At 41.7% G+C, this 23,954-nt stretch overlaps 1 protein-coding gene and 1 non-coding gene across 2 annotated transcripts; both read left to right on the top strand.

Annotated features, from left to right (window-relative positions):
- The first annotated feature begins 225 nt into the window (after positions 1 to 225).
- On the top strand, positions 226 to 1,202 carry LOC126018810 (mas-related G-protein coupled receptor member X1-like). The gene is given in 2 exon segments (XM_049780907.1): positions 226 to 762; positions 765 to 1,202. Coding segments are annotated over 2 exon segments (975 nt in total).
- Positions 1,203 to 3,269: 2,067 nt separating this feature from the next.
- LOC126019794 (U6 spliceosomal RNA) lies at positions 3,270 to 3,376 on the top strand. Its single transcript, XR_007499416.1, has one exon. It is a non-coding gene; the product is annotated as a U6 spliceosomal RNA (small nuclear RNA).
- The last annotated feature ends 20,578 nt before the right edge of the window (positions 3,377 to 23,954 follow it).

Raw genomic sequence — 23,954 nt, 5'->3', positions numbered from 1 at the left:
GAAGCAACACTGGCCTGGGACTGAGGATGGGGTTCATAAATCTTGTGTCTGATGAGAGCAGGACTGGGCAGACCATCACACAGAATAATTCTTTGGTTTTCTATTTATTAGTTTGTGGGGTGTGGAATTGCACTCAGGTGTAGGGAGAGACCAACCCTGAACTCAGGGGCTCTGTCTCTGCCCACAATTCTATTTCACAGGGGACCAAAGTGGCAGAAAGCACAGATGGCTTATGAACTCAGAAATGACACAGCAGACATGCATCAGCTGCTTTGGAACAACTGGACTGTGTTAAAAGAAGAGGAAAATGTCTCCTTACTGAACACAACAAATACTATGGATCGCTTCTTTTTATTTAACACTTTGGGCTATTGGGTGATCATGGCTGTCCTTATCCTCATTGACCTCTGTGGCCTGGTGGGAAATGGGATTGTCATCTGGCTGCTAGGTTTTCGAATGAAGAGGAACCACTTCTCTGTCTATATCCTCAACTTGGCCATTGCAGACTTCACCTACCTCTCATTTGTTGGTCTGCATATGTTAAGTTTCTATATATTTATCCATCCTCTTATGAATATTGTAGAAACATTCACATTCTGTTCTTACATTGTGAGTCTGAGCCTGCTCATGACCATCAGCATTGACCGCTGTGTCTCTGTACTCTGGCCCATCTGGTACAAATGCCGCCGCCCAGCACATCTCTCCACCATTGTATGTGCTGTCGTTTGGGTCCTGTTCTTCATTTCTGTGTTAATTCTGTGTTCTCTTACTTGAATGGGTTAACTATATGGTTCATATATGATTTTATATCCCTTCCAACTTTCCTGGTGCTCTTTGTGTCCAGCCTGACTTTGTTCATCCGGGTCCAATGTTACTGCCAGCAGAGAAAGCCTAGCAGGCTCTACTGGACCATCCTGCTCAATGTCTTGGCCTTCTTGCTCCTCAGTGTGCCTAGAGGAGTCTATTTGGTCTGCATAATATTCATAGGGTTACCGTTCCAATCTTCTGAGATATCAATCTTCACGATCCTTCTCTGTGTTATGAACAGTGCAGTTAATCCCATCATCTACTTCTTTATTGGAAGACACAGACAGTGGGAGGGCAAGACACCTCTTGGAGAAGTGCTCCAGAGGGCTCTGACAGATGAGAATGAGGAAGTTGAGCAGAGAAGAGGAAGAACATCACCTCCAGACAGAGCATGACATCCCTTGAGCATGCAAAAGGAGTATCCTGCTGAGATTCCCATGTCTGACCCTGCAGATCAGGCAATACTTCTGGGTGGATCCTCTGATATTCCATGTCACCATCATAGGAAATTTAATATCTGTTTTCATCTACATGGATACACATGTATTATGAAGAACTATGTAAACTATATGATGTATTGTGACTATGAATCAATAATAAATGTATTATGATCAACTATGTCAACTATCTGACTGTGGAATTCTTCAGAAGAATATGTATTACTGTGGAGAGACCATGAAGAAATGACTCAATTCCTGCTATCTACTAATTTCTTGTATCTCCCCTCTAAATCCCCCAGTCCTTGCAATATACCCAGGCTTTATCTCTGCACTTCTCGGAGCAACTATCTCAGGACTCATGTGTGACAGTGTGTCCTCGGAGAAATGATTCTGGAATGTTTTTGAGCTGATGGCATAGTGTTGGATCTCCAACTTTGTCATGTGTCCCATGGATAGACCCCCGCTACACATGTGTGTACCAAAGTTTTCCCCTCAAAACTCTGAGGAATCAGTTTTTCTTATATACTTGGTATCTCTTTAATGAAGTCTGCACACAGATCAGGGGTCCTGGATTATCATAGGCCTACTTGCTCTCCATTCACATGTGTCTGTGCATCCTCACAACCCACAGATGGGAAATGTCATCTCAGACCCATCTACTCTGCTGTCCTTCCAAGACATCACTGAGGGCAGGAGGAACTCAAATTACACTCTAACTACAAGTGAGGCTACAGCATGTGGGGGCTACCTGGGAGGCACAGATGTGTGTAGAGGAGGTACCTTCATCAAAACAACGAATTCCTCCCAAAACTCAGTGTTCTCTTTTGTCCTATCCACTGAAGCCTGAAGAGAGCTTTACCCACAAGTCTGACATGGTTGCTTCTTTATGCCATCTAAGTGTTTCATATCCTGAAACATCAGTTAAAAGGATTAAACTCATAAAGACACAGGTTCTAAATGACTTAGAATGTAGAATAAAGTTTCTCAACAGAGTGTGCTGTGTATTGTCAGATCTTTATTTTTGAATATATAAAGCTTTTGGCCACTTAAAGTTCTGATCTATGCATTGCGTTCAGAGAGATACAACATAATATCATGATAAAATTAGAACTCATTTACTGTAAACTGTCTTAAAACCTGTGCAAGGTGACACTTCCCAAGATCAGAATTTCAGATAAGGTCTAGTGGGTAGAAGGCAAAGCTAATCACAGACTATTTGGGAAGACTTCCTAAGACACTATACAATAATTCTGTTCCCTTTCATATCCATGTATAAATTCAGGGCAAATGATGAGTCAAGATTTTCATGGGAAGTGGTATCACTTAACTATTATCAGCAACTAGTTGCCCATCTCTCAGGTAATCAAGTTGAAATAAGTCTTAAAAAATAGAGAATTAAGTCTATGAAGTATGACTTTCTTTCTTTTTTGTTTTTGTTTTTGTTTTTGGGCCACACCTGGTGGTGCTCAGGGGTTACTCCTGGCTGCTCAGAAATAGCTCCTGGCAGGCACAGGGGACCATATGGGACATCGGGATTCGAACCAACCACCTTTGGTCCTAGATTGGCTGCTTGCAAGGCAAAAGCCGCTGTGCTATCTCTCTGGGCCCTGAAGTATGACTTTCAATGTCCTAGATGGTGCATTTTAAATAAGGCAAATAAAATTTTATCTTAAAGTGGAAGTGATTGATTTTTCTTAAGGTGAAAGGAAAGAATAAATATAATAAAATATATAAAAGTTTTGAGGGTTGTGTTTTAGAGAAAGAAATTAGTCAAACTGGATTCATTTGTGAGGGTTTGTCTACACCTAACAGTGCTAAGGGGATACATCAGGCTTTGCACTCAGAAATTACTCCTGGCAGGCTTGGTGAACCATATGGAAACTTTGCTACTTGCTCTTGTCACTATTTCTCACGCTCTTTTCTTTCTCCTTTTCCTTTAGGCATTGTTATGTGCTCTACTGTTACTAAAGGGGTGTCACTTTATTTCCTTCCAATCATAAGGAGTTTTAAAAATCCTAACTCGTGCTCGCTTCGGCAGCACATATACTAACATTGGAACGATACAGAGAAAATCAGCATGGCCCCTGTGCAAGGATGACGCGCAAATTCGTGAAGCGTTCCATATTTTAAAAAAATCCTATCTTTAGAGTAGGATTTAGACTGCTTTAGAAAGCTATAAAAGGGCGTGTTAGATGCTCAAGACATCATAAAACCAAGGACAAAATTAAAGCACTGAGATATTGGACCCTGAAAAATTTAGGAAACTATCTGAAAAACTAAATAGAATAGTGTAGTTTAAGGTGTATGTTCTACCATTACAGATGTTCACAATGTTCTTTTTGACCAGGACCCAAAACAGTCACTGGCATTTTATTGTAATACATGAAACTTTTGTTTTCCTCTCTTCTTGTCACCTTCAGAATAGTTGTGATGCTTCATGGGCTTGTGTTGGTTCACATACATCTAGATAGGAAAATTTCCTCCCCGTTAGTAGGGCATAGAAAGAGCAGAGACCAGAGGTGGGACCCCAAATTCCTCTTTCGAGGAAACATAATAGACAAGGATGAAGTTGAACAAGTGTGTTTTCAGGGGTCAAAGAGATAGCACAGCCATAGGGCATTTGCCTTGCATGCAGCCTACCTGGGATGGACCCAGGTTCAACTCTCGACTTCTATATGGTCCCCCAATCCTGCCAGGAATTATTTATGAGCATAGAGCCCAGAGTAATTCCTGAGTGGAGCTGGATTGACACCCCTCGCCCCCCAAAAGAGTGTGTTCTTAAGTTTGATTTCCAAGCATCATGGGTTCAGCACTATTCAGTAAAGAAAGCTGCTCCTTAGGATGGGCAGAAGGTGCCATGTACTGAACCCAGGATCCCCCAACCCCTTGCATGTTCCATAATGAAGCAAAACCTACCCATGTGTCCTCTTAACACTGGAACAACCCCAGCAAAATAAGGACAGTTTCTCCAACAGAGGAGGAGAAGCACCACGCTCATTGGGAGGGAGGAAGCAGACCAAGGTCAGAAAGAATCACAGTTGTTGATTCTCACCTAAGCCTTCTGCAGAGTTTGGGGAGTCCTAATGTGTGGTGAACTCAGAACCATTTGTAGTCCGTGGACTCCTTGGTTTTTGCCAGTGCATAGCTGCAACTAATGTCCTAGAGTTCATCCTGGACAGGTACAGGCCACAGGTGTGGGTCAATTCTGCTCAGGTTCCTGGAATTCTGCTTTCATATTTATACATTAGTATGTGTCTCATTTCATGCAGTTAAACTTCATTTTATACATTAGTAGAAGCTACATTCAAATATCGGAGTGTTGGGAGGCTCACCCTGGGTGCCTTTCAGAGGCATCTCCACAGAGTTCTTTTCTGATCATCCTCAATTTACATCATCCCAAAGGAGAGTCTTGTTTTCTTAAAGCAATGTCTCTATCTCGGGTCAGTGATTAAACAAAAGCTAACATAATGAAGGCATAATATTCAGAATTATTCTTAATAATTGCATGGAAATATACTTTTCAGTATGTCTGTACTTGTATAACTTTTTCTTTCTTTCTTTTTATTTGAAGGGGGCTACACTCGGTGATGCTCAGGGGTTACTCCTGGCTATGCATGCGCTCAGAAATCACTCCTGGTTTGGGAGACCAAATGGGACACTGGGGAACTCAACCGTGGACCAGCCCACAATATGAAGCTCACCACAAAGAGTGGTAAGTGCACTTAAAGAAATAACTACACTAAAAACTATCATGACAATGACAGTGAGAGAGAGAAATAGAATGCCTGTCTCAAATGGAGGAGGAGGGAGATGGGGAACATTGGTTTTGGGAAAGTTGCACTGGTGAAAGGGGGGGATTCTTTTTTTTTTATGACTGAAACCCAATTACAAACATGTTTGTAATCATGGTGCTTAAGTAAAGATATTTTAAAAAAATAAACAAATTTAATAAAATAAAATAAAAAAAGACTCTCCCTAAGAGTAATTTACACATAAGACACAAAGCTGAGCACTCTATTGTGATTGCCTAAAAAAACATTAAAGAAGCCCCAACTCAGCAAATTGCAGAGTCACACCCACATGATAAACTCTGAGTCACACCAACATGATAAGGAATAATTGCAGGAGAGATCCAGAAACCAAGCAGAGAGTCTGTGCCTCAGTCTGTAGCCAGCACAGACCACACTGGGCCTCAAGATATTATTCTGAGCCCTACCAGGGAGAAACCTGGGACTCCACAAGCCACAGAGATGCTCTGGGCTTCCCAAACACCAGGGCGCATCATTCTCTAGACAAGTCTCAGGAGAGAAGAAATGGGAGTTATCTGCTCTCTAACCTAGTTATGTTCCCCCTGTGGAGTGCCCTGAGCACCTCTGTTATCTCTGTAGGGTCAGGAGATTCAAGAAACAGAGAAAGACCCCCAAGAACTCTGCGGGTTTTGATGGGTCACTCACTTCTCAATCTCCTCAGCACATTGCAGTGTTTTCTTTCCATGAGTCTCAGAATCTTGACATGAACCAACGCTGAGCGTCTCGTCAGCACAGAGACCAGGGAATGGTCTCTCCAGAGATAATTAAATTTGGCTGTCCTAAGAGAGGAGAATGATAGTTTCTGTCTCTTTGGCAAATGCCTGTTTCTCAATGGCAGTGCATAAATGCGTCATCATAGGGTAATGAGGACAAAGGGAAGGTCAGATCTGCAAAGGAGCCTGAATTGGACTCCATGAGAAACTACAGGGAACTGGGGAGTTTCCCAACTAAATCCCATGGACAAATTGAGTCATAGCAAAGTTCAGTCAATGCTGACCTTGCTGTTCTTTTGTTTGTTTGCTTGTTTTGTTTTTTTTGGGGGGTCACACTCGGCAGTGCTCAGGGTTTACTCCTGGCTGTATGCTCAGAAAACACTCCTGGCAAGCTTGGGGGACCATATGGGATGCTGGGATTAGAATCACCATCCTTCTGCATGCAAGGCAAATGCCCTACCTCCATGCTATCTCTGGCCCCTGGCCTTGCTGTTCTTCAGGTTCCTGATGGGAATATGAGGGTTGGGGCTACCGAGGGACTTTGCTTTGCAGAGGATATGGGATCTGCCCCCAGGTTTACATCCCATAAATTCGCTGAAGCACTACCAGGAGTAATTGCCAAATACAGAACTAGGAAGAAGCCCTGCACACTTGCAGGTGTGTAACCCCCAAAACCCACCAATGAAAACTAGAGCAAATGTAAAGATTGTGTTATTCAAGGAGACATATGAGATGAACATGTGAGAATAATCTGAGATTGAAATTAGCTTCAAGCACAAGTGCTCTCCTTGTTTGTAGAGTGAAAGGTAAGTTTGAGCTTCCATGATTAGTCCAAAGGTCAGCTGCTAGTTTCCCTGTGTACCCCCTATGTGGGGAATGTGTTTGATTCCATTGTCAGTGCTCAGGGAGACCAAATTCAATGGAAGCTGACTTTGGAAAACACTCTTTCTATCCATGGGCAAGGTCTTGTAATCTTTAATGCCATCTGTGAAGCCAAATAATTAGTCCCCTTGGATTTCCATGACCATTATCTAATGGTAATGGTACCTTTCTTTTTTCCAGAATATCCTCAGAGTTATGGCTCTGTCTAAGAGTCCATTCTTTCAAATCACATCCCAGGCCTAAGGGTCAGTAGGATACTGAACCAGAGTCATGATGACTGGAGCAGGGAGATGGTATCCCCTGGTCAGCCGTGAGTGACCCTTACATGAACTGTCACATGTGCTCCTTATCCATCTTCCTGTCAGTGATGATGCAACTTGTGTTACAGCCCTAGGGGCCCATGTCCAGTCTCTCAGCATCAAACTGAGGGACACATGTTTCCACCCATGAGTAGGGGCAGAATGTGAGAAGCTAGTGGGCGGTACGGCTGTATTTTTGAGATTTGGTTTAATAAAGCAGGGCATTTGAAGGTGATTCAGTTACTGTTACCCTTCCCGCCATCTTCCTGGTTATCTCACCTGGAGAGGGAGATACCTCCCATAGCTGGGAGGGGTCTGGTTAGTAATTGCCTGGGGGTAGGATGGGAGGCGTGCAGCAACAGAGGCTCCGCAGGAGAGGCAGCAGGGAGAGATCAGAGACAGCTGCAGAGTTGAAGTGTTGCTTTTGTCATCTGGAATCAGGTGTACACACACTCTCTCAATATGACTTAGAGCTTCTGGTAGTGGCCTTCATTTTCTGGTTCAAGGAGTATTGCCAGGTTTCTCTATCAAGTTGCCTTTTCTTCCTTTGGCAGTGAATTTCTAAGTCAGGGGAACTAAATTCCACATTCAGAAGGGAAAAAATATCCATTATATTTTTGGAAATTTTCTAAATAAAATGTCTCTTCTCCTTTCCACTCATTCCAGGTATATTTGTTGAGTTGACCATTTATTTATGTTCGTATGACTGACAAATGTTTATTTTATTGTTTTGGATTCCAATCGAATACCATAACTTATTTCTTTTGCTGTTCAAATTGTACCAGGTAAAGCTAGTCCATGGACTACTATACACATCTTCTCTTCTGTTAGCAATTTCTGGCTTTCTTGTACTATAAAGATCTCAAAAACATCTTGTATTTCCCTCGTAGAATAATAAACTTTTAGTTACTTCAAAAAAAAAAAAAAGATCAGAAACATCTGTCCTCCTTCAGGGCAGCTGAAGGACGCTGCTTAAAAGGTTAGAAGCTATGTGAGAAAAGCCCATGGTGTTAGGGCCTTATTAATACAACTTCATGTCTCCTGAAATATGATTGCTGTGGATCATTTCTTTGTGGTTATTCTGAACCCTCAGACCTGCCAGCTGAAAGTGGGTGTATTTGCTGGACTGGACGAGAATGCCTCACCATCCAACCACCACCACCACCACCACCACCACCACTAACTCTATCATTAATATTTAATACTACAATTACTACTACACTGCTCCATTTTTACTAGCTACTACATTACTTCACTACTTACAAAGGCATCATTTCATTAAATGAATTTGAGATATCAGTATCTGACAAGTATTAGGGATCACAGAGAAATTCTTTCCATAGCTTTTGCTTTTGTTTTTGGTCACACCCAGCAGTGCTCAGAGATTACTCCTGGCTCTACACTCAGAAATTGCTCCTGGCAGGCGTGGGGGACCATATGGGATGCCAGAATTTGAACCACCATCTGTCCTGGATCGACTGCCTGCAAGGCAAAGGCCTACTACTATGCTATCTTTCTGGCCCTCTTTCTAAAGCTTTTTGTAAAATAAAAATCTACAAGTGTGAGTCCACTCCATACACAATATTACTAACTCCTTATGCAGATGAGTCTGAAGAAGCAGGGCAGCAACAAAGAAATAAAAAGCCAAGCCAGTCAGGAGAGTCAAGGAGTCCAGGGGCTTTGAAGAGTGGCTTCTTGTGGCTTCTTCCTTGTGCTGTCTTCAAGTGCCAAGGCAAAACTGAGTTCTTTATCACACCAATACCCATCCACCAGGAGGGCAGGTCAAGAGAGAGACAAAGTACTATCCAGTGGGCTTTTACATATCAAAGGAAGAAGTTTAAGGAAGGTGGAATTTGGGGGAACACCATTGGAATTGAGAGTTGGATGTCATCTTACACTGTTTCCTTGATACTAGGACTTAAGAAATTCTTTGTTCTGAGCAGTTTTTTAATAAATTATTGTTAACCCCTATTCTTGCACATAAAATATACATAATATAAGCATATCATAATTATAAAATATGGTTATTTCACATGAATAATTTGTTAGTTATTGCTTATAAATAGTCATCATAATTGAGTGAGCAGGAAGACCGCTCAATCTCTTCATTGCTCCACTTAGAATATCACTTTTAAATCAATAGTGGTTATTGAGAGTAAACACTTGAACAGTCTTGTCTGTGTGTGATGAAATGTCTGTTGTGAGTGCCAATGGCATTTTTTGTGCTTGATAATCACAGGAAAATAACATACGTATGCATTAAAATTGTGTTCATTGGAAGCAACTTGTGAATGTTTATTTTTACAAAATTTTATTTTCCAAGTTTTTCTTTTTTCTTCCACACACTGAACCCCAAATGAAGGAAGAGTTCCCAAGGGCAGAACCATGAGTAGACTCTTCCCCAGTGAATCCCAGACCAGAAGTGTGTCCTGGTGGGCTCAAGTGGGAAAAATGATGCAGACATCTCAGGAACAGCACTAGAGTAAGACTGAAGACAGGATCCTGAGCCTGTGGCTGAGAGCAGGACTGATGGGATACTCACACAGATCCACCCCCTAGGTGTTCATGCATTTGTGGGGACTGAAGCTGGAGTCAGGTGCAGGGAGAACCGGCCCTGAACCAGGCTCCCTGTCCCTCCCACAACTATTTTACAGATGGCCACAGTGGCAAGGCACACAGATGGCTCCTGAGCCCAAAAGTGACAATGTGGACATGACTTAACTACTCTGAAATAACTTGACAGTTTTGACAAATGTGAAAAATGTATCATTCCTGAACAGAACAGTGATAAAAGATCATCTCTTGATTCCTGGCTTTTCTGCCATTATCATGACTGTGACTTGTATTATTTTGCTGCTTCTATGTTAGGTTGGGGAATTAGATTGTCATCTGGCTGCTGGGTTTCCTCATAAAGAGAAACCCCTAGGGTGCATACATCCTCAACTTGGCCATTGCAATTTCAGGTCTTTCTCAGCCAATGTCCTTGGGTTTTAAATTTCCCATACTCTTACATGGTTTGCAGTGAATACTTACCTAGTAAGTCTGAGCCTGCTCATGCCATTGGCATTGAACACTGGGCCTCCATGCTCTTGTCCATCTGGAACAAGTGCCATTGCCTGGCACATCTCTACACCACTGCATGTGCAATTATTCGCTTTCTGATCCATATTCCTGCTTATTAATATTGTGTTCTATTACTATAAGTTTGGAAATGGCTTTCAATTGTGGCTCATAAGTACTGATGTCCCACCTCACATTCTTGGTGCTCTTTGTTCCCAACCTGACTCAATTCATACTAGTCCAGAGTTTATACCAGCAGAGACAACACAAAACTCTACTGAGACATCCTGCTCAATGCCCTGGCCTTTCTGCTGCTCAGTATGTCAAGAGTAGGATATGTTGTCTGACATTGGTCCATGAAATCAACATTCCATCCTCCTGAGATATGGATACAAATGAACCTCCCTTGTTCTGGGGCAGTCAACAGCATCATCTGCTTTTTTGGGGGGGACAAGATGGACAGCAATGATACAGAAAATTCCTCTGAGAAGTGCTCCAGAGAGTATAAGGACAATGAAGCTTAGCAGAGAAGAGCACTTTTCCCAGACAGGTCAAAATATTCCCTGAGCATCAGAAGGGGGCTCATGCTGAAAGTCTCTTGTCTGAATCTAAAGACCTGGCACCACTTCTGGGAGAATCTTCTGAATTTTTCTCATAGCATCTAAAGTGAATGTGATACTCTTCAGAAGAAGAATATATTTGTAAATTGGAAGATATATTTCAAAATAATACATGACAAGAGTTATTACTGCAGTTTTAATCTTATAGTGACATACATTTACACCCATTAAAATTTAGGTCTTGATTTCTGCATGTCTCAGAGGGAATGACAGCTTTCTCAGGAAGAATTACACTTAGCATGCAGAGATAAGCATCTTATTCTGATAGCTTCTTGCATGCAGAGATAAGCATCTTATTCTGATAGCTTCTTGAGCAACATCAGAAAACCCTGCTCTTCTGAGCCAAGAGTTTCCTCTGAGTCAGTTTTACATAATGAAGGATATAAGAGCAGAAGAGTTAAAGGATCCAGGACAGAGTCTTCCACTCAGACTGTGGCCAGTGCCTAACCTGTCTGTGCCAAGGAACATCACTGTTAGCCACAAGCGGAGAAAGCTGGGACTCCACGAGCCAGAGAAATGTTCCAGACTCCCCAAGCACCAGGAAACAGCACTCTCTAGACAAGACTCTGGTGAGGAGAAATGTGAGCTCCCTGCTCTCTGATCTGGCCTTGCTCCCTCTCCTGAGTGTCCTGAGCATCTCTGTCCCTCCCTCTCTATGCTGTGTCTGAGGGAGGAAGGTAATCTCTTTATCTCCCAAGTGATAGCTTCAGCATCCAGGGAGGAAGAAAAACTGGTTGTTCTCATTTCTGAAAAAAAAAAAAAATCAGGAGGTTTAGGAGACAGAGGAAGGACCCCCAAGAACTCTGAGGGTTCTGATGGGTCACCCACTCCCCAACTTCTTCGGCACAATGCTCAGTGTTTTCTTTCTATGAATCTCAGACTCTTGAGATGAGCCAAGACTGAGCATCTCAGCAGCACAGAGACCTTGGGATAGTCTCTACAGAGATGATGATCTCTTTCTGCCCTGAGAGGAGAGAATGACAATTCCTACCTCTGTGACAAATGCCAGTTTCTCAATGGCAGTGATATGAATCTGCTTATTTGGTCACCAGAAGAAAAACAATAGAATAAATTAATTGGAGGATCAAATATTCAGTGGGGAATGAATCAGGCTCTCCAGAGAACTACAGGAGACTGGAGTGTTGTTCCAACTGAGACTCAGGGAAAATCCGAGTCAAGGAGGGTTCTGTCTATCTTTACCTTCAGCTCCTATATGATTATGGGCATTGGGCTACAGAGGGGCTACAGAGGGGCTATAGGGAGTATGCCTCGTGTTGCACACAAATAACCTGCTATGTTCTCAAATTTGAACCACACGCACTCCTACAAGTACCTCAGGAATGATTTCTGGTCACAGAACCAAGATTAAATCCTGCACACAGGAAACTGCACTTTTAAACCTGCCAATGAAAATGAGAAGCAAGTATGGAGGTTGTGTCCATCAGGTAGACAGATGAGATGAATGTACTAGGATAATCTGATGCTAAAATTATTTTCAAAATCAAATATTCTCCATGTTTCTAGTGTGAACAGGAAAGTTAGAGCATACATGATTCAGTCAAATGCCAGCTGCGGTGTCCTAGGTCGCTCCTTGTGAGGAAAATGAGCTTAATTCCACTGCCAGTGTTCTGGGAGACCAATTTCAAGCTAATTTTTTTCATTTACAAACAATCTCTCTATCCACAAAAAAGGTCCTGTGGTCCTTGATGCCATCTGAGACACCCAAAGTTACGTTTACTTGGATTTCCTTGACTATTAGATAGTGCCCTTTAATTTTCGGAATATCATTTGAGTTGTCAGTCTGAGATTCCATCTTCTTAGTCTCTTTCCAGATTTTAAGGTACAGCAGGATCCTGCCCTGATGACTGGAGGAGGGAGACGGTGCCCCAGGCCAGCCTGAAAGATCCGTCACATGCATGTCACTCATGCTCCTTGTCCATCTTCTTGTCAGTGTCTCTGTCCAAGATCACCTGGGGACTTGTGTAGCCGCTAGAATAATCTGAAACCTGAATAATAAGGGTAAGTGGGTACTACAGATGTGTTTTAGAGATTTGGGGTGATAAAGCAGGACTCTTGAAGGCATTTATGAGTTCACTACTTACAGAGATATCATTTCATTGAATGGAAAAGAAAAAACAGGATCTTGCAATGAAAAGGAATCATAGGAAATCCCTTTCAAACCTTTTCCTAATTAATAATTCTTAAGAAATTCCTTATTCTGATAATTCATTATTATATGAATACTATTCATCATAATTGAGGTAACAGTATGTGCATGCAATTTCTTCTGATTTTTCATAAAAATACATTTATTTAAGCACCATGATTACAAAAATGTTTGTAATTGGGTTTCAGCAATAGAAAAATACACCCCCCTTCACCAGTGCAACCTTCCCACCACAAATGCCCCCCATTGTCCTCCTCCCACACCCCCTGCCTGTATTTGAGACAGGCATTCTATTTCTCTCACTGATTACCATCAAAATAATAGTTGTTTGTGTAGTTATTTCTCTAGCTGCACTCACCATTCTTTGTGGTAAGCTTCATATCATGGGGCGGTCCTTCCAACCTTCATCTTGATTGTCTCTGGGTATTATTACAATAGTCTTTTATTTTTCTTCAATCCCACATATGAGTGAGACTGTTTTGTGTCTGTCTCTCTACCTCTGACTTATTTCACTCAGCATAACAGTTTCATCCATGGACATTCATACATGCCCATCCATGTATAGGAAAATTTCACAACTTTATATTCCATTGTGTATATGTGCCACAGTTTCTTTAGCACTCATCTGCTGTTGGGCATCTTGGTTTTATCCAGAGTCTGGCTATTGTGAATAGCACTGCAATGAATATGTGTGTCCATGCAATTTCTTCTAATATATATTTAGAACATCTCTTTGAATTCAGTGATGGTTCCTGTGAAGGAGCCAGGGCCAATGCCTGTGTGTGCAGGAATGTCTATTGTGAGCCTTCCTATTTTATTGTTCATTTTATACTTGATAAAAACAGGAAATTAACATATAGAGACTTACATTTGTGCACAGTGGATGCAATTTATAAATACTCACTGTTGCTGACCTTGCATTTTCTAACCTTTTCATTATATCAAACACAGACTACCCAAAGTAGAGAATTTGCCAAGGGCAAAGCCATGAGCAGACTCAGGGTCTCTATCCAGCAACTCCTGAACAAGCCCCTTAGCAGCTGTATTCTGGCTCAGGTGAGGACAGATCCTAGTGACTGATGATAGAAGGACTGGGCAGACCATCGCATGTAACCATAGGGGTCCCTATTTATTAATCTGTGGGGTCTGAAACTGCTGTGAGATGCACACAGAGACCAATCCTGTGCTCAAGGGCTCTGTCTCTGTCCACAACTGTATTTCACAGGAGACAAAAGTGGCAGGAAGCACAGATGGCTTCTGAGCCCAGAAATGACACAGCAAACATGACTCAACTGATTTGGAACAACTGGACTGTGTTAACAGAAGGGGGAAATTTCTCCTTATTGAACACAACAAATAATATGAATCATTCCATTTTTATTACTCTGGGTGACAGTGTGATCGTGGCTGTCCTTATATTCATTGGCCTCTTTGGCATGGTGGGGAATGGGATTGTCATCTGGTTGCTAGGTTTTCGCATGAAGAGGAACCACTTCTCTGACGACATCCTCAACTTGCCATTGCAGACTTCACCTACCTCTCATCTGTTGCTCCGCAGATGTTTAATTTTTATATATTGATGAATATTGGTATAATAGATCTGTTATATTCTGTTCTTACCCGGTGGGTCTGAGCCTACTCATGACCATCAGCATTGAGCGCTGTGTCTCTGTGCTCTGGCCCATCTGGTACAAATGCCACCGCCTGGTGCATCTCTCCACTATTGTGTGTGCTGTCATTTGGGCCCTGTTCCTCATTTTTCTTTTAACAATAACTGTGTTTTCTTACTTGGATGGATTTAAAATCTGGACCATATATGATATTATAACCCTTCCAACTTTTCTGGCGCTCTTTGTGTCCAACCTGACTCTATTCATCTGGGTCCAGCGTTACTCCCAGCAGAGAAAGCGCAGCAAACTATACTGGACTATCCTGATCAATGTCCTGGCCTTCCTGCTGCTCAGTGTGCCAAGAGGACTCTATTTCTTGTGCGATTTATTCATAGAGCTACCATTCCAATTTGAGATATCAAGCTTTACAATCCTTCTCCAGGTCATGAACAGCACAGTTAATCCCATCATCTACTTCTTTATTGGATGACACAGGCAGACATCGGGCAGGAAACCTGTTCAAGAAGTGCTCCGAAGGGCGCTGATGGATGAGGATGAGAAAGCTGAGCAGAGAAGGGGAAACACTGACCCAGACAGAATATGACAAACCCTGAGCATAAAGAGGGGACATCCTGCTAAGACCCCCATGTTTGACCCTGCAGACCAAGCAACACTTCTATGTAAATCCTCTGAATGTCCATCACAGTACTATAGAAATTTAACATCTGCTTTCACTTATATGGAAACAAAAGCATTATGATGAACTATGTAAACTATATGATGCATTATGATTATATATTAAATGTAAATGTATTATAATCCACTGTGTCAACTGTTTTGCTGTGGGGCTCTTTAGGACTGCTGCCTCTGTGAGTGTTGTGATCTACTCACCCTAATCCATCCCCAGTCAGGAGCAGGGTCTCTGCAATAATTAAAATCCCAACCAAGAATAAGAGTCTAAAGCATGTAGTCTAAAGAAACTTCAAAACTTTTTCTGGAGCCTTCAAACTCAATATCTATTTATTGACCAGCTCAATACAGTATTGGACAGGGAAGGATAAGGAATGACAAAGTACCTGTCTAAAGCTAATCCAGTTTAGGAGGGCCGAATACATGTGAAAGGGAGTGGGCAGAAAAAGGATATGGGTGTGGGGGAAGGTCTTTATTTAGAATAAAACAAGCTGAATTCTAACATGTGATGGAATGTGTTGCAAATCTTCCAATGTTACTGTTGATTTTGTGCATGACATCAGGAAGCTAACATACAGGGACATTACATTTGTGTGCAGTGGAAACAACTTGTGATTACTCACTTTTACTGACCTTTCATTTTCCAATGTTTTCATTTTTCTCCCACACACAGACTCCAAGTGGAGGAAGATTTCCCAAGGGCAGAGCCGTGAACAGACTTGAGGTCTCTTACCAGAAACTGCCAGACCAGCCCCTTAGCAGCTGTGTTTTGGTGAACTCAAGTGTGGACAAGAGCGGCAAGTACCTCAGGAACGACACTGGCCTGGGTCTGAGAGCAGGAGTCCTGTACCTAGTGGCTGGTGAGAGCAGAACTGGGGGGACTCTCGCACAAAGCCACCATCGGGGTCCCTGTCATGGACTGTGGTGTCTGATGCTGGAGCCAGTTTCAGGGATAGATCAGCCATAACCTCAGGGTCCCTCTCCCTGCCTACAGTTCTTTTACACAGTGGATTACAGCATCAGGAATCACAGATGGCTCCTGAGCCCAGAAATGACAATCGGGACATGATTCAACTCCTCTGGAAAAATGGAACTGAATTACTAGCAGAAGATTATGATATATCACTGAATGCAACAGACAGAATATATACTACCCAGGTTTCTATTTCAATTATGGCAATTGAAATAGTCACTATACTCATCTGCCTCTGTGGCATGTTGGGAAATGGAATTGTTATCTGGTTGCTCAATTTCCGCATAAACAGAAACCACTACACTGTCTACATCTTCAACTTGGCTGTTGCAAACTTTACCTATCTTTTAGCTGATTTTTTTTTGAGATTTTAGGTCTTCTCATAAGAGATATCCCTTATCTGATGCTGTGTACAAACATGCTTGTAATACATTCTTACTCGGTGGGACAGAGCCTGCTCATGGCCATCAGCGTTGAGTGCTGTGCCTCTGTGCTCTGGCCCATCTGGTACAAATACCACCGTCCAGCACATCTCTCCACCATTGTGTGTGTTGTCATTTGGGTTCTGTTTTTCAGTTGTCTTTTAGTGAACTCTCTGAGTGCAATATTTCTGAAAATAAACTGGACTATAACGCGGAGATTGTTAGAGGCATTTTCCCTTCTTACTTTACCGGTGCTCATTGTGTCCAGCATGATTCTTCTACTTCAATTCCGGTCCTTTTTCAGGCAAATCCAGTCCAGCAAGCTCTACATCACCATCCTGCTCAATGTGCTGGCCTTTCTGCTGCTCAATGTCCCTAAAGGGATCTATGTGGTCTGCAATTGGTACACATACTTTTATGACAATAGATGGCCATTATTGGTCCTCCTCAATGCAATGAATAGCTCAGTTAACCCAATAATCTACTTTTTTATTGGAAGATATGGGCAGCAGAGGAGCAAGAAACCCCTCCCCGAAGTGCTCCAGAGTGCACTGATGGATGAGGACAAGGAAGCTGAGCAGAGAAGTGGAAGCACCATCAACAGACAGAGCATGACATCCTTTGTATATCAGGAGGGGACAGTCTGCTGAATTCCCTTATCTGAACCTACAGACCAGAACAGGCAATACTTCTGGATGAATCTTCTAAACTTCCTTCATAGCATCTAAATGACTGTGGGACCCTTCAGGGAAAGAAGCATCAATGTGGAGAGACCATGACATTTTTCAAGGAAAAACTCACACTTCCTGCATGTCTATAAGCCTACTGTATTTTTCTTCTACAAGCCTTTAGTCTCTACAATGTTCCTAGATTTTACACCTACACACATGGGAACACTTGTTCAGGACCCATGTTCCAGTGTGTTCTCTGACTCACTCTGGACTGTTTCTGGGTGATCACACAGTCCTGGGTCTTTGATCTACTTAATGTTGTTTAGAGCGACCACTATAGACATGTGCACCAATATTGTACGAACTCTTTTTTTTTGTAGTCCTTTATCTTTTTATTTTTTTACTTTTATATATATTTTTTAATTTTTTTATTTTGAATTATGAGAACAAAAGATGCAAAGAAAGAGGACAAGTTAAAGTTACAGTGGAAGGACAATCAGCCATAACATAATTCTCAGAAGAAGTCCCCTTGCTGATACCTTAACTTTGAACTTTCAGCCAAAGAAAGTTAAGATAAATAAAACAGAATGCATGTACAATTACTTTGTCCCTCAAGTCCCCAGATTGTAGCACATTATAATATTTCTTGACAGCACACAAGGCAATCTAAAGCCATAAAACTTACGTAACTCCTTAAATATTAGAGGCATAGTATTTTTTACATTTCCATGTACATGCATATTAGCTTAAGTTAATCTCAAATTTTAAATGGGTGCATTTAACCTCAAATTTTAAGTGGGTGCATTTTAAGGATTAGAGTCAAAGGAGCACAGTAAAAACGGTGTTAAAGTGGCAATTTGTTGTTTGCATAAGCCCATCAAATATGAGAGGCATGGAAAGGAATAACCTTGGCCTAAATACAAAGAGATCCTACCCCTGAACTTTCCTGACATAAGACCAACTCTAGGCCTCAGGCAAGTTATCGTCTGATACAAGACATTGTCCGTAGTGCCAACACACTTTTCACACAGTCTCTGTTGTTGGTATCATGTTTCTGTATTAGAGATTCTGGAATCTGCATATCCTAAATTGAAGTCATGATGTGGAGTGTCTTCTCATTTCACCTCACCATGAAAGGGCAATGCAGGAAGCCCTGTCCTGTAAGCAGGTCGTTGTTAAGTCTTCTCATTGTTAAGGGAAGTCTCTTTTCAGCAGGACGATGTCTGAGCAGTGGTAGGGTCTTCCGTGGTAGAGGATTGCTTCCAGGTGATGTTATAGACAAACCTCACAATTAAGGGGCAATACAGCAAGCCCTGTCCAGTAAGCAGGTCATTGTTTTTGTTAAGTCTTCTTAGTGTTAAGGGAAGTCTTTTTTGAGTAGATCGATGTCAGAGCAGCTGTAGGGTCTTCCCTGGTAGAGGAATGCCTCCAGGTGATGTTCTATACAACCTTGGATGTTTTGTAGATGTCTTCTCTAGATCAGGGGTGAATGGAGAATGCCCATTCTTCTGAGGCCTGTGCCAGGTCTTTATGTCAATGTTCAGGGTGTAAGGTCCCATTGCACTACAAGATTTGTGTGTTCCCATCTCTATTATATAAGAACTTATTGGTATGTATAGTATTTTCCCATTTTAGTGTGCCTAAGCAAACAAGAAATAAAGCCATGTGATGTTATCTGAGTATATGGGGGCGTAAGAACATTTCCAACAATACCCATGACTTGGTTCAAACATAAGCATTAAACTGAGGGATTCTTTCACACCAAATTCCATATTGAGTAGTTCACAAAGAGAAGATAAAAAAAAATAGGGGGGGATCGTCACTGTATAAGAAAATATTCAGCAAAAGTTATAGCCATCAAAGAAAACACCCATAAAATGTTGAAGAGACTTAAGTGTCCCTTTTATGCCTTTTAAAATTGTTGGGTGGGTGTTAACTCCAGGGCACCACTTTGATCTGTGACTTAGGACTCTACAGTACTTAAGTTAGAAAGGTAAATGAGGAGTAATGATGATAGGAGTTAAGGAAGTTAAAGAGAAATATGATCTTATGAAGGGGTATGCAAAAGGGCAGAGTACAAAATGGACATTCTGCATACATAAAAACATAATTCAATGATAGTGGGTACTATTAATGTTTCTTGTGCGTGTGGGGGCTATTGAAATTATAGACTAGACAGAGATTACCAGTGACTTCAAGAAGCTGGGAGGCCAGATGTTCAGGGCCCCACCAAGACCCTCCCTAAGGAGCTGAATGGATGATGGGGGAAAGCCTAGGGTACCTTCAAGCTCCACCAAGGGGCCCAACTCACAGGCTTGCCCAGGCATGTGGCCCAGGGAAGCCCTGGAGATCTGGAGCAAGGTGGTAGAGGGGTGCTGGGGTTACCCAAGTCCCACATCCCCACTAGGCCTGGTTAGGAAGGCCTCCAGCATGGCGGTGGCCTGCCAAACCCCCTCCTGCTAGACTCCCCGTATGAACTCTTCTGAGTCTCGTGTCCTTGTATATTGGGTTTTAATGCAGTCTGAACACAGGTCCTGGGGACTCTAGGACCCATCTGCCCATTTGTTCTATGTTCACATATATTCATGCATCCTAAAAGCCCAGAGATGTGAAGGGTTGTTGGTGTACCTATCTGAGACCCTGGATTTGGGTGTAGCTACCTGAGACCCACCCATTTCTGGGAGGGGTCTTGGGAACTAAATATTAGGTGTAACCTTACCTGCAAGACCCGGCCCATTCCTGGGAGGGGTCTTGGAATAGGTAGATAACCCTGGAGCCAGGGGATTAGGGTCTCGGCCCTGCTGCACTCGCTGGCTTTAGGTTCTTTGCCTCTTTTGGTCTTTTACAGGATGGAGGCCAAAGGAAGATGGCTGAATTATAAGATGCAGGGCTAAGAATGGCCGAATGCTTGAAAGGTTATGAGATAGGCCACACACCTATGGTGGTCAGGGCATGAATAAAGCTGATGGTTCCTGATGCCTGCCTGTGAGTGAGTGATTTCGCCTTTCACCTGGGCCTGGGACCCGCCGGCTGGATGGGGTTGCGGAGCCACGTGGCCTGGGATGGCAGAGAGAAATCCATCGCCATCCAGCCCCATTGTTATTTATTTAATTCAACAAAGGGTTAACTCTGACCACCTTACTTGCTCTCCTGCCCAGACTCCACTGAAGACAGGAGGTAACACAGTGACACTCTGATCATACCTCCTGTGCTTTCAGCAATATGGAATATACTGGGTGTAAAGTGACACCCAGCTATCAACCCCAAGCAAAGTTGTTCCACGACTTCCTCCTTCCTCAAACCTCTTCCTTTGTTATGTAAAATCCCATAGGTAGGTACTTTTGTCTCACTCTTGACCTTTCCCTCCTGGTGGATGGGTATCAGTATAATAAAGAAAAGGCTGCTTTGGTTTGGCACTCAGAGACTGACTCCATGGCTTATTTATTCACCACAACCCTGCATCTTAAGACCTGTCCACCTAAAAGGTTAGAAATATGGCATGTGGGTGATCTAACAACTAGTGGATTTTTTATTTTGCAGCTGGTGTTTTTGGAAAAGACAGCTCTACAATCTCTGGATTGGAACCTAGAAACAAAAGACTTGCCAGTACCCTTTTTATTAGTGCTCCCTCTTGTCCTTGTTTGCTTCATAGTGTTTATTTGAGTGTTTCATGTCCTGTAAAATTAAAGCTATATATAGAAGTAAGAAACGATATGTTCATGCAACTTGAAGCAACATGGATGGATCTAGAAAATATTATGTTAAGTGAGTTAAGCCAGAAGAAGAATAAATGCAGAATGATAGTGGTATTTAGAATTTCTCCATGAAGAAATACAGTGGTCCAATAGGTAGATATCTCGATCACCATAGGCATGAGAAAGAAACATACTTAGTGAAATAGAAAAATATACTTCAAAGAAATCATTATGAATGGATACAGTCATTTAGACTAAACAGGTGTTTAATCAACTGCTCACCATAGATACCTATAATAATGTTCTAATTCTCTTATTCACAAAAAGAGGTGCGTATGTGTTTGGATGCCAAGGAATCTCACTGCAGAGCTCACTATCAGGATGTTCCAATGTCTTATTTATATTATGTCTATAGCAACTCTTTTTCTTGTCCTCGGGGATTCTTGAAGGTATAGGTCAGTTGCCAGTTTTGCATCTTAGTGTTCTATCATAGTAGACACCAAATAGATTCTGTGACATCATAATAGCTTGACAAAACACTCCAAATTATCCATCTTCCATTTGATTATGCCTATCGCTAGCATGATCTAATGCTTATCTCCACAGAGACCATTGAAATCGGCAACATCACACCTTAGACTTTTGATATAACTCCCATTCATTGACTATATCTTTTACAATATGATTTTGTTTTCATTTTTTAAACCAAGCTAGCGTACTATTAGATCACAAGGTCCACATCATCTGTTAGATTCCAGGAAAAGAATGTGGTTGTATGAAACATGGGAATTGATATGCCATGGGGTAGACTCCTCTTATAGAACACACTAACATTTCTAAATACTCTTGATTATGATATTTTGATTAATCTAAGAATACTCTATGCACAATCTAACCCCAGAAGCTTTTATTTAGCATAGTTTATTCCCACCATTGAAAAATAGCCTAGATACTGAAAAACTTTCTCCACCACCCCACATGCCAGCCTCATTTATTTTTCTTTCAAGAGCTCTATCCCATTACACAAGGGTCAGTCCTTTAACTATAATTTACAAGTAGATCTCCACTGTCTGTCTATATGTGTGTTAGTGTGTGTGTTTGAGTGTGTACACGGTGGACTCCTCTACTTTGTATTGTTCATAATCCCTGCCTATAATGTATATAGTTATGATTACACGATATCTCTCCACACCACCCATTGTCTACCTCCTTACAAATCCTCTTCTATCCTCTCACCCCCTCAACCCTGATACTTGATCTCCCCCTAGTTAACCCTCTTCACTCACATTTCTTTAGGAATTAATACCCATATTGTATATAACACCTTATATTTTATCTCTCCTTCCCTCCTCAGAGCTCCTTGTGTCCTCTCATCCCCTCAGTCCTGATCTATTATATCTCCCTATTTAACCCTCTTTACCCTCAGTTCTCATTAGGTGGCAATACCAACCTCCTTCCCCAATAAGCCACCACCCAACTCTCAAGGTGAAATGATATCCTATCAGTTCCACACGTCAAGCCCTAGCAAGAAACTGCAACCACCACATCCCATTAACTCCAGAAGAGCCCAAACATTTTTTGATTTAAAAACCCAAAATTTTTAGTAGGTGCCACTACCATAAAAACACCAGCACCAATAAAAATAAAATGGAAATCTGACGAACCAATTTGGACAGGTCAGTGGCCCCTTAAAACTGATAAATTAAAGGTGCTGACAGAATTAGTGGAGGAACAGCTAAGTTTAGGACATATTGAACCATCTTTTTCTCAATGGAATTCACCAATATTCACTATAAAAAAGAAATCCGGTAAATGGAGACTGTTGATGGATCTTAGAGCTGTAAATTTATCCATGATACCTATGGGCAAATTTCAGACTGGTTTACCATCACCTGTAGTTATTCCAAAGGAATGGCCACTAATTATAATTGATCTGAAAGACTGCTTCTACCATATTCCTATACACCCAGATGATAAAAAACATTTTGCATTCTCAGTTCCTTCTCTTAATAATTCCCATTCCTGCAGACATTTCCAATGGACTGTTCTTCCCCAAGGCATGCTGAATTCCCCAACCATGTGTCAGTTTTTTGTAGATAAGGTTTTGAGCCCTGCTCGTGAAAAATTTTCTCAAGCCATGATATTTCATTATACAGATGATATCTTGCTCACAATGAACAATGTAACAGATTTACAGGACTTATACTCTTATGTTACTGACTGTTTACAAACATCAGGACTGAAAATAGCTTTAGAAAAAATATAGATAATGCCACTGTATCAATATTTGGGTTTTATTCTGGACCGGATGTCTATATGTCCACAAAAAATTTCTATCAAAAAATATCAGAATGCTTAATGATTTTTAGAGACTTTTAGGTGACGTAAATTGGCTCCACCCTGCACTAGGAATCCCAAATGCAGAGTTATCTAATCTGTTTAAAACGTTGGAGGGTGACCCTGCTTTAGATAGCCCGAGAAACTTAACAACAGCTGCCAAAAATGAATTGGACATCTTCTTGAGCAGATTACAAAAATCGTTTCTCTTAAGATTCATCCCAGGAGAAACACAAAAAAAGGCGTTATCCTAGGTGCCATCCCAGGTTTAGTGCCAAGACCAAGACCACCAACCACAGAAGATGGATTAAAATGACACTGAGGAAACAGAACTTCTACAACCACAAAGGCTGAGTTCATCATAAGTCCCACCCCTGTAACTGTGCAGATACTGAGATCTCTAGATACAGAGGTCTGACTGTATCACCCAGGACGGAGCAGAAGTCTCCCAAACACCACAAATGCACCACTGGGAGAATAAAGGATCATGAACAGAGTCTATAGTTGATCCCATGACAATATACTCCAAGGGCAGAGAAACCCCATATCTCTTAGGCCATCTGAATCCCTTTTCAAATGACCCCAATATTTACTATGCCTGGGTAAGAAGGAAAAAAAACACAAAACATTGTTTATTTTTCATATATTACTTTTTATCTTCATGTACTACTATTATTATTTTTATTTACCTATCTATTTTTGGTTGATTTCTTTGTTTTGGTGTGGTTATTGAAGTTGTTGCCCCCACTTATACTTATC

The sequence above is a fragment of the Suncus etruscus genome, chromosome 9, assembly GCF_024139225.1.
Source record: "Suncus etruscus isolate mSunEtr1 chromosome 9, mSunEtr1.pri.cur, whole genome shotgun sequence".
Classification (NCBI taxonomy): Eukaryota; Metazoa; Chordata; class Mammalia; order Eulipotyphla; family Soricidae; genus Suncus; species Suncus etruscus.
Note: the sequence above shows the minus strand (reverse complement) of the source record. Positions and strands in the feature narration are given on the sequence as shown.